Source organism: Zootoca vivipara, chromosome 6 (genome assembly GCF_963506605.1).
Source record: "Zootoca vivipara chromosome 6, rZooViv1.1, whole genome shotgun sequence".
Taxonomy (NCBI): Eukaryota; Metazoa; Chordata; class Lepidosauria; order Squamata; family Lacertidae; genus Zootoca; species Zootoca vivipara.
This window is the reverse complement of record NC_083281.1, coordinates 855,900-867,547: the sequence shown is the minus strand read 5'-3', so window position 1 is coordinate 867,547 and position 11,648 is coordinate 855,900. Positions and strand designations below refer to the sequence as shown.

Sequence of the window (11,648 nt, the reverse complement as noted above, 5' to 3'; positions counted from 1 at the left end):
TCCAGATCACCCTCTGGCGATGGATTGAAAAACCACAGGGCTGTACAGCTGGGAGCCTGGGGGTCATCCAGTCCAGCCCCGCCAACACGGGTGTCGCTGCTCAAGGTCAGAGCCGAGTGTTGGACTGGGACTTGGGTTTGAATCCTCGCCCTTGGCCAGCGAGCACCTTGGTTGTCCCTCCTTCAGCCCAACCTCCCTCCTTGCAGGGCCACTTTGGGGATTAGACAAGGACCCAGGTTCGAATTCCTGCTTGGCGAGGAAGCGTGGGCCAGCCACCCCCTCCCGGCCTACCTTGCAAGGTTGCCGTAAGGCTAAAAACAGAGGTAAGGGGAGAGCCACGCAAGACGCCTTGAGCTCTTTGCATTAGAGAAAGGGGCAAATAAACGCGATAAAAGGCACAATAAACCCGCCACGAGCTCCAGAATTCAGAGTAGTGACCCACAGAGATTTGCTGGTTCGAGTCCCGTTTTGCCAAAAGGGGGCTGGACTAGATGACCATTGGGGGTACCTTCCCGCCCTTAATTCTGCAATTCATTACAAAACTATGTTTCTTCCGTCTCGCCTTCACGCACGAGTCGGCCGCGGAGGACGGAAATAGCCGTGACGCACCAAACAACTGGCCCCAAAGCCACGTTTTGCATGAACACCTTTTAATTTCATTTTTTTTTAAAGTACCGTACAAAACTTTGCTTTTAAATAATTCTCCCCTCCCTATTTTTTTTAAATCTATGTATCTTACAGTAACAAATCTCAGACACAAATACAATGATCTTCTCGAATGAACTTTCTCGTTTGTTTGAAGCTTCGGCGGGGGCAGTTATAATTAAGAAAAGACCCACTTAAACATCCAAAATTGATGATGGCGGAGGCAGGAAGTGGGGATTTGGGGTGTGTCAAAATGTTATATTGCATATCTGTGTACAACCTAGGAAGGGGAAAAGTTTATTGCAACTGGGGGGGAACTTTTGTAAACGACTATTGAGATGCACACTCGGGTTATAACTTTTTGACTTTCTCCCCTCCTCTCCAAAATACCGATTTCCTGTAGCTTAAAGGGATGAACTTTTGCTTAAAAACACTGAAAAGGGGACTAATTATTTGCCCAAAACGGTCACCCCGAAAGGAAAAGTTGGAGTCAGGTTGCTACGTATAAGTACCCGCACTTTCAAAAACTTCACAGAACAGTTTCAAACTTTTCCCAGCTGCCTGAAACAGCCGAGAACGATTGTTAAATGCTTTACAAATGGATACATCAACCTCTACATTGCCAACTCTTCAAATATTATTATCGGACAGTAACGATAAAAATCGCTTTAATAGTGGCGGAGTTTTTATGCTCAGTCCACGCAGAAAGATTAAGCCACTATAAAGAGGATTAGGGGATCTTTATCAAATAGTAATGTGGAATTGAGATATTGTTTCGATTAACACATATTTTACCTCGATGAATTTATAATTTAAATATTTTATTCACAATGTCTGTTCTGAAATCGTCGGGTCTGTTATGCCTAATAAAGGCTATTGATGGATTGAATAAAAAAAAATCGCCCTGTAAAAGTACAATTCAAGGGTTGTGGGACCTCGATGGTGTTTGCGGCAGAAAACAAAGACAAGCAATAAGGGATGTGCAATGTGCAAAACAATCCACAAGTATTAGAAAGTTTGCAAGCTCCGAAATAGAAAATAAAATAAAATTAGCAAGCTCTATTTTGTCTGTAGCATAACCCGTGCTATGGAAACATTACACAATGCATTTATACAGTCCCTTAGGCAAAAATAGATTTGTTGATTTCGAGAAGTGACCTTTCCCCCAAAGATTTAGAAATGGCAAGACGGCATGTTTTTAGGCAAAAGTTCGACCGACTGAGCTGCGAGGTTGTCAAAAAGTTATAACCCTAGCTCACACACACACACACACATACACACATTTTGTAGGGTGCAAAAATATGGATTTTCTTTTTTTGAGGGGAGGAAGAGAGCATTTCTTGGGGGGGGGAGAGATCCCAAGGGGTTTCCTGCTAGGAAGACAAAAAGGGTTCGAATCGCGGACCCGAAAAGGTCTGTTGCACACCCAAAACACAACACAAACCATGTTACACAAGGGGGGAGGGGGAGATTTGTAGTGTTCAAATGGCTCTTTTTTGGGGGGGGGTGAGAAAAAAAGGATTTTGCAAGCCCACCCGCTCCAGGCTTTGGGGTGCAGAGAGCAGACACACTTGGGGCGTGCAAACAAGAACCCCAATTTTAGGAAGGGGAGAGATTGGCTTGTTCCCGTTACCCCCCGTTATCCGCCCCTCTTAGCTTGGGGGGGGGCAACCAATGGCTTTACGCGTAAAGGAGAGAAGGGGTGCTCTGAGGACCCCAAAGGGCACCCCAGATTTTTTCCTGGCACTAGAACCGGGGCGCAGCTGGGTTTCGGGGAGGCGGGAAGCCTCACGGGGGACGCAAAACCCGCGCCCATTTTACAACCGTGGCAAACCGAGGCGGAGACACGGAAGCGAGTGGGAATTATTATTTTTTTGCAGGGGACGTTGGTTAGGATCTATTTCCCTGCTGGTAAAATAACTTGCAAAGTAGGAGCCTAACTTCAGAGCTGGCTGCAATAGGGCTTGTTTTCCTCTTTTTTTGCATATTTAAGAAGAAATGAAAAAAAAAACTCTGCATAGGAGACCCAACACCATTTGGCTCGGGGGGGGGGGGGAGTGCGGAGGGCTGGGGAGCGGTGTTTAAGTAGAGCGCCCCCCTCCAAAATGAAAATAACCATGCTGTCCCCACGGGAACAGCGAGTACCGAGATTTGTCTCTGCCAAAAAAAGATAAACAGGAAGGATCTGTGCCCGTCCTTCACAGTTAAGGAGTGTTGTTGTTCTTTTTTAGGGGGGGGGGTCGAAAAGCTTTAGGAAAGTCGCTGCTCCGCGCCCCCCCCCCCCCCAGTGTGGAAAGCATTCCTAGCACCAAAAAGAAAGAAAGAAAGAAGTTGGAAAGGTTAACAGCTCCCAAATGCTGTTGCAAAGGAAAATAATTGATATATATATATATATATATATTGGGGTGGGGGGCAAAAGGGGGAGGGACTATAGAGAGGGGAAGAGGGGCAGTGGTACAAAGCAGTTTTTCCGGGAGGGTTTTTTTCCCCCTTTGGAGCCACGGTCTTCATCTGGGGGGCAGCGGGAAAATGGGGTACGCCAGGGTGACGTTGAGCGAGTCGTTGTGCTGCACGAGGGAGGTGTGTTTGTAGTGCAAGACCAGTTCCTTGAGCGAGGCGTAGAGGTTGTAGGGCTCCGCGAAGCCAAAGCCCGTGGCCGTCTTGTAGATGACGCAGTGCTTGGTGTCGCCGTCGACCCTGCGGGGCGGGCACAGGAAGGGGAAAGTGTCAGAGGGGGGGGGCGGGATCCCCGAGGAGGCATTCCGGAGAGCTCACGGGGCTCTTAAATTTCGGGGTTGCGGGTCTCAAGCTGTAGGCGGGGGGGGGGCTGGTTCGGGGTTGAGATGGATGACCCTCAGGAGCCCCCGGCAACAATTCTATGATTCTCTCTCTCGCACACATCCCCCCTTGGCGCGTTGGTTCTCCTCTCTCTGCAACCGCACAACTTCTCTCTCCGGAAGGACCAGGTGTGCAGCCTGGGAGTCATTTTGGCATAGCTGCCAAGTCTCCCGTTTTCCCCGGGAAACCCCCGTTTTTCCAGCTGCCCCCAGCCGAAAAAACGGATTTTTTGGTTTTTCCCGGTTTATTCAGGCGCAACGGCCATTTTGGAACTGGGCGGAGCATGCTCAGAAGCGACTTTTGATGCTGCTCTGCCCAGTTCCAAAATGGCTGCAGCGCGACTTCTGGTGCGGCGGCCATTTGGGAACGGGGCACAGCAGCATCAAAAGTCGCTTCTGAGCATGCTCCGCCCAGTTCCAAAATGGCGGCAGCGCTACTTTCGGCCTGCTACTTCCGGTCCGGTCCCTTATTTTTCAGAGAGGAACTTGGCAGGTATGCATTTTGGATCCACTTCAATTTATCTGAGAATATTCCATTCTTTTGTTGAAAGTTTGGAGGCGGTTGGAGGGTGGGTGGCGGCTAACAGATTGAGGTTGAATCCTGACAAGACAGAAGCACTGTTTTGGGGGGGACGGGGGGCGGGCAGGTGTGGGGAACTCCTTGGTCCTGAATGGGGTCACTGTGCCCCTGAAAGACCAGGTGCACGGCCTGGGAGTCATTCTGGACTCACAGCTGTCCATGGAGGCGCAGGTCAATTCTGTGTCCAGGGCAGCTGTTTATCAGCTCCATCTGGGACGCAGGATGAGACCCTCCCTGTCCGTACACTGTCTGGCCAGAGTGGTGCATGCTCTGGTTATCTCCCGCTTGGACTCCTGCAATGCACTCTACGTGGGGCTACCTTTGAAGGTGACCCGGAAACTACAACTAATCCAGAATGTGGCAGCTAGACTGGGGACTGGGAGTAGAGACCATGTAACCCTGGTCCTGAAAGACCTTCACTGGCTCCCAGGACGTTTCCGAGCACAATTCAAAGGGTTGGTGCTGACCTTGAAAGCCCTCAATGACCCAGTAGACCTGAAGGAACATCTCCACCCCGGACACTGGGGTCCATGTCCTAAGGGCCTTCTGGTGGTTCCCTCCCTGCGAGAAGTGAGGTTACAGGGAACCAGGCAGAGGGCCTTCTTGGTGGTGGCGCCCTCCCATCAGATGTCAAGGGAATAAACAACTACCTGACTTTTAGAAGACATCTGAAGGTAGTTCTGTTTAGGGAAGTTTTTAATGTTTGATGCGTTATTCTGTTTTTAGTGTTCTGTTGGGAGCTGCCCAGAGTGGCTGGGGAAACCCAGCCGGATGGGCGGGGTATGAATAATAAATCATCATCATCATCATCATCATGCACATGAAATCAGGCACCCCTTTTGCCCTCCGATCAGAAAACCGGAAAAGCCATTAAAAATCAACGCGTTGCAGGGGGTGGGATGGATGACCCTCCGGGGTCCCGCTCCACGACTCCACCATCCCGCAACCGCACTTCTCCCCGGCATGCACGTAATAAAAGCAGGGACCCTTGTCCCCCTTCCCAAACCGGAAAAACAATTAAAAACCAGCGCGTTGCAAGCGGGTTGGGATGGATGACACCCCGGTGTCCTGCCCTGCGCCTCTGCGATCTCGAGACTCACACGACGGAGCAGGCGTAGCACCCTCGCTGGCTGCTCTCCCGGATGAGGAAGGTCCCGTCCCTCTTGCCCGCCAGCATCTCCTCGGCCTGCGTGCGGTTGATCTTGCCCACGTACCAAGTCCGCTCCTCGTGGTGCGGAAGTTCCTCCTCGTCCTCCATCATGGAGTAGTGGCTGCAGGAGGAACAGAAACGTCACGGGCGTTTGCAGCAGGGTGTGGCCAAGCAGGGGGGGGGGCTCTCCTCCGGGCCCAGTTTGGGTGCCCCCGTTCTCCCCGCCTGCCGTTCCCCAGTATCCTGCCTCCGACGGGGGACAGCCTATAGGGGCCGAAAGCTCCCTAGGTCGACGCCGATGGGATATGATGTCGAGATGGCAAAAGACCCCCAGGGAGAATTAAAGAAAGAACCGAAGGAAGAAGACATTCTTCTTCCAAGGATTGAAATGTTTTGTGGACCGTTTGGGGAAAATAATAATATCACGGTTGCGTTAAGAAAAAGAATGGAAAAGTTACAAGGGAACGGTCGTGGTGGTGGGGTGCCCGTTTTTATTCTTGTTTATTTGTGATTATTACTTTGTCAAAATAAAATGAAAGGGAAAGGAAGGATGGAGAAGGCAGGAAAGAAGGAAAGGGAGGGAGGGAGGGAGGGAGGGAGGGAGGGAGGAAAGGAAGAGAAGGAAGAGAAGGAAGAGAAGGAAGGAAGGAAGGAAGGAAGAGAAGGAAGGAAGGAAGGAAGAGAAGGAAGGAAGGAAGGAAGGAGGAAGGAAGAAGGAAGGAGGGAAGGAGAAAAGGAAGAGAAAGAAGGAAGGAAGGAAGGAGGAAAGGAAGAGAAGGAAGAGAAGGAAGAGAAGGAAGGAAGGAAGGAAGGAAGGAAGGAAGGAAGGAAGGAAGGAAGGAAGGAAGGAAGGAAGGAAGGAAGGAAGGAAGGAAGGGAATGCAAAACTCCAAAGACTTTGACCCTCTGCAAAACTGAACTGGACAGAGGCAAGGAACAGCCTTCTTGCCATTCACGAAGTGTTAACGTATATATTGTGAATGATGAATGTATTGCGGAAAAATTGCAATGAAGAATAGAAATGAAAGGAAAAGTATAGCAGCTGGTGAGAATTGGGCATTTAGAATAGACGCATTTAACAGGTAAAATTTAAGTGATATATCAGCTTTATAAGGGGATGCTATAATGCAGTGGAAGGGCGGGTGGGAAGTGCGTCGGATACGAGAGATTTGTTTCTGGTGGTTGTTTAAAAAGGATCTGCAAAACTTGGAAAGCTGCAAATAAAATAAACTTACTCCTCCGTCTCGTTCTTGATCCCCAGCCATTCGTTGATCTGCTTCTGCCGGGTCCCCTTTTGGGTCAGCCACCTGGGGGGGGGGGACAAGAAAAAATCAGAACCCCCTCGTAGGACAAGCTTCCACCCGGCGGCGGATTCGAATCTCAGCGGGGTTGCTTTCTCTATCCATTGCGTCCTTCTCCTGCCTTTTTTCCTCCTCCGGGGACCTCAAATCACATGTGTTTCGTCCTCCCGACAACCCTGCGAGGTAGGCTGATCTGAGTGGCCGAGCGGGAGCTCTAACCACTAGGCCGCCGCTTCCTCTACCCTCCCTCCCAAAGTCCTTGGGGCGACGCTCCGCATGCAGATTTCTCTGCAACCTGCAGCTCCGTCGTATTTCAATTCCACAGATTTTCCTAAACGGCCTGGGATTTTTATTATTACTATCCAGAAACGTTAAAGGACGACGTGTGCTCCTCTCGATAAATACATGGAACTCTTTCTCTTGAAATGGCCAAGGATCTAGTCCTCATGGCACTAAGCAAAAACGCCGATTTGCCTCGGAGCGAGGAAACGGCCTGATACCAATACGGATGGAGCTGGGGGTCTTCTGCATGCCAAGCAGGCGTCCTGCCGCTCCTCACCGTCGAAGACAAAGCAAGGCGCTAGTCCTCATCATGGTTATGGGCCAAAAAAAAGAGAGGCTGGTTTGAAGAGGAGGCGCCGCAGGGGGACGAACCCGGGGCTCCCTGAACCAGGTGCTCTAACCACTAGGCAACCGGGGCCGCACCCTCGCACTCACACCAAGTATTGGTCCCGCAGTTTCCGCAGCTGCAGCAGGTCTGGCTTGAGGCTGTTCATGCGCTTGTCAATCTCCCGGTTCTCGGACGCCTGCTGCTTCAGGTCCTCCTCCAGCTGCATCTTGCTGTCGTGGATCTCGGCCACGCGAGACTTCAGCTTCTCCGAGTTCATCAGGATGCTGAGCCAGACCAGGGTGGATGGGTATAAATGATAAAGTCATTTTAAGACAATATATACATTTTTCAAACTCATCCGAAGGTGTCGGGGTGGCTTGCAGAATAACAATAACAATGTTGTATTTAATCTTGTTTTTAAGTTGTGTACCGTGTTTCTCCTAAAATAAGACACGTCTTATATTTATTTTTCCTCCAAAAAAACACAACACGGCTTATTTTCGGGGGATGTCTTATTTTTTCGAGCGGGAGCTGGCAACAGCATGCTGCGCCGAGCCCCGACCCGTTGAGAGCTGGCAGCAGCGCACCGCGCGGGACCCGTTGAGAGCTGGGGAGCAGAAAAATGGCAAGGCTGCCCTTGTAACAAAGCACAATAATACCGTAATACTGCGGAGCTGCGGAGCTCAGTGGGGTTCTGGCCCTCCCATTTGCGTGCTGAGAAGCGGGCTGATCGGGCGCCTCTTCGCTACCGCCGCAGCGCTCAGGGCGCTCGTCCCCAGTCGCCCACGCAGATCCCAGGCTTCACCTGCAGCCGCAGCTGCCTCTCACCAGGCTCTTCGCGTTGCGCTGTGTGCAGCCGCCTCTTGCCGGGGAGCGCAGCGCAGCGCGAAGAGCCTGGTGAGAGGCAGCTGCGGCTGCAGGTGAAGCCCGGGATCTGTGTGGGCGACTGGGGACGAGCGCCCTGAGCGCTGCGGAGATGCTACCCGCCACCCGAGGAGCCGAGAAGGTCCCTGACAAGCGAGGACCGGGAAGGGACGGCACCAAGATACGGGGGGGGGGGGGGCGAGACTACCGGAGCCTTTTGTCCCGATGCGCGGCTGTTACTCAGCTGAGCGCGTGAGGAGAGCGCGGCGGGAAGCGGTTTACCTGCTCCGCCATCCGCCTCGTCCCCCAACACCGAGGACCCGAGGAACCTGCGAAGCCGGAAGCTCGCTGGCAGAGGGGCTAGAACGGCGCCAAGGGGAGGAGGAGGGATTTCCGCTCCCTGCTGCTTAAATACCCGGCTATTGCCGGAGCTCCGTCGCGTGCGCCCGGGGGCGGGGCTTGGGCGCGCATGCGGGAGAAAGGACGTCAAAGCGGCATCTGCCGCGCTGGCCCGAGGCGAAGAAAGCGCAGGCCAAGCGGGGGTTGCTTTGGGGACAATGGAGTTCCATCCACAAATGGGAGGGCAGCCCAGGTTTTTTTGTGGGGGTTTTTAATGTACACACACCCGCTCTCTCAGTGCCATGGGGAATTTCGAAACGAAAATTAGTTGCACGCTTATTTGAAGTTTATTTAAGAGGAATAAATCGGGCGCCTCTTCGCCACCGCCGCAGCGCTCAGGGCGTTCGCCCCCAGTCGCCCACGCAGATCCTGGGCTTCACCTGCAGCCGCAGCTGCCTCTCACCAGGCTCTTCGCGCTGCGCTGCGCTCCCCGAAGCGGCTCCCACCCCCGGCTTATTTTCAGGGGATGTCTTATATTTACTCTACTAATGAAAAGCCTGACATGGCTTATTTTTGAGGACCGTCTTATTTTAGGAGAAACACGGTATTAATCAATTGTTTTATTTTTGGTGTTAGCCACCCTGAGCCTGGTCTTGGCTGGGGAGGGCGGGGTATAAATAAAATTTATTATTATTATTTATTATTAACCAGTGCTTGCACGATAATCAGTATATATATAATGATGATGATGATAATAATAATAATAACCAATGCTTGCAGGATTATTATTATTATTAATCAATGCTTGCAGGGCAATTATTATTATTATTATTATTATTAACAATTACTTGCAGGAAAATCATTATATAATCATCACCACCACCTGTGCTTTTTCCTGGGGGGACGCAGGGGGATGTATACCCCTAAACATTTTGTGAATCTAAGTTTGGCCTCATTGAAGGGCAGTATTTCAATTTGAGTAGGAAAACGAGAGTACCCCTAAACATTTTATAAGAAAAAAAAAGCACTAATAATAATAATAATAATAATAATAATAATTTATTATAATAATAAATTTATTGAATTTATCTACTGCCCTATACCCTCAGGGCAGTTCACAGAATACAAAACCACAAAATACCTAATAAAAACAAAAAACTTTCCATGACGTTCCAGTAACAGCCTCCTTATAACGCTGCCAATTTATAATGCAATTTACCAATCGTTCAAATACCGAATTATATAATTTAGGTTCCCCCCCCCCCACATTGATAGTTTGATATATATTTTTTAAATCCTGTGTTCCGAAATCTTACGAATAATCACTGCCAAGGAAACCCCCCCCATAAAAACTGGAAGGGACCTCTAGCGCCCATCTAGTCCAACCCCCCTGCGAGGTAGGACTCGGCGTTAAGTAGAAAGATCACGAACTCCCTCTGCCCTCCCCCCATAGCTGCCAAGTATCCCGTATCCGCCGGGAAAACCCCTTTTTTCTTACCGTTTCCCGGCGGTCTCCCGTTTGGTGAAAAATCCCGGTATTGTCCCTTAAATTGGCTTCTGCCCGGCGGCCATTTTTCTGGTGCCGCTTTGCCCTTCTATGGGCACTAGAAAATGGCGGCGCCGGCGCCGGAAGTCGCTTTTACGTGTTTCCGGTCATGCGCGGAAGTGACTTCTGGCGCTGGCGCCGCCATTTTTTGGTGCCCATAGAAGGGTGCCGCGCCACCGGGAGGTCATGCACGCGCTGCCGATCCCGGATCTTTACGACTCGGACTTGGCAGCTATGCCTCCCCCCCCCTGCTTGGAGGGAACTCTAGGGGTGTATTTGGGGCACCCGTGGGTGCCTCTCCCCCCAGCTCACCGCTGTATCTCCTTGTCGTTGCCCTCCCTCCGGAAGCGCTCAATGTAGTCGCGGCTGCATTTTTCCTGCGTCTGGCATTGCTCCTCGAAGATCTTGATGGTCTCGTTGAAGGCCTCAATCGCCGTCCTCTTCATTTGCAGCTCCTGGGGGGTGGGGTGGGAGAAAGAAAGAAAGAGGCGGGCGCAGCCAGAGTGAGACCCCCTCGCCAGCCGAGCTCGGAGCCCGCAAGAAACCCCCCCCCCCGCTGGGGCACTTCGCATTCAAGGCAGGCTCCATGAGGACCAGAAAGTTGGATCTGTCCAACTGTGGGTCAGGGGAGCGGACAGCTGCTTGGAATCCAGAAGGTCCCCTTTGGCATTCTGCATTCAAGGGAGCCTCCACGAGGACCAGAAACATGGATTTGTCATTAGGGGCAATGCGCTGCAAATTAACAAGGGAGGGCTGCGGGTCAGGGGTGGTGCAGCTGCTGGGAATGCAGAAGGCCCCCTTGGCACCGCGCATTCAAGCTGGCCTCCCTGAGGACAAGAAACCGAAGTTTGTCATTGGGGCAACGCGCCGCAAATCACAAGGGAAGCACGTCTGGAGCAGGACAGCTGCTTGGAATGCAGAAGGTCCCCTTGGCATTTTCCATTCAAGCCGGCCTCCCTGAGGACCAGAAACTTGAATTTGTCATTAGAGACAAGGCGCCACAAATTCACAAGGGAAGCACATCAGGGGCGGGACAGCTGCTTCGAATGCAGAAGGTCCCCAACAGCATCTCCAGGGCTGGGAACGCCTTCTGCCTGAAAACTTGCGGCTGCCGGCCAGTGTCGACAAAACGGAGCTGGGTGGATCGGTAAGTCTGAACCATGTACAGGTTTCTACATTCCTACTCGCCCGAGACCTTGAGGACTAGCAGCTTGAGTGGGGAACGGCAGGTTTCCCAAGCAGGGCTGGGGATACCGCCGAGACGGGAACCCTGGGCGGCGGCTGCCGGCCCGTGTAGGCATTACCAAGGACGCAAAGCAGCCTCTCGCAGCCTGCTAGTGAGCAGAGTTCACGTTGAGGACTAGAAACTTAAGGTTAAGAGCAACTGCAAGTGAGGCTGCCAGCCAGAGGCAGCTGCCAGCCCGTGTAGGCGATACCAAGGGCACAAGGCTCCTATGGAGCAGAGTTCATAGAATCATAGAGTTGGAAGAGACCACAAGGGCCATCCAGTCCAACCCCCTGCCAAGCAGGACTAGTTCATAACATTGAGGACTAGAAACTTAAGGTTCAGAGTAAGGAAGCTTTGTGGCAGCGGGTCCTGGGGGGAAAAACTCAGGTCTGGCTCGGCAACGCAAGTGAGGCTGCCTGCCAGAGACAAGCTGGCTTACCTGGGAGGTGCGGGTATATTCCTCGTAGAGGAGATCATACTCCCGGCTCTTGTCCTGGTACTGCTGGTGGTAGACTTTCAGCTGCTCCCCGACGGCCTCCACGCTGTCC

The 11,648-nt window shown here is 51.8% G+C and overlaps 1 protein-coding gene across 1 annotated transcript; it reads right to left on the bottom strand.

The window, feature by feature from the left end:
• Positions 1 to 3,135: 3,135 nt before the first annotated feature.
• LOC132592371 (phosphatidylinositol 3-kinase regulatory subunit beta-like) lies at positions 3,136 to 11,648 on the bottom strand (the record flags this gene model as incomplete). The annotated part of the gene is given in 6 exon segments (XM_060276508.1): positions 3,136 to 3,342; positions 5,163 to 5,333; positions 6,448 to 6,519; positions 7,231 to 7,407; positions 10,185 to 10,327; positions 11,540 to 11,648. Coding segments are annotated over 5 exon segments (744 nt in total). The 3' UTR covers positions 3,136 to 3,152.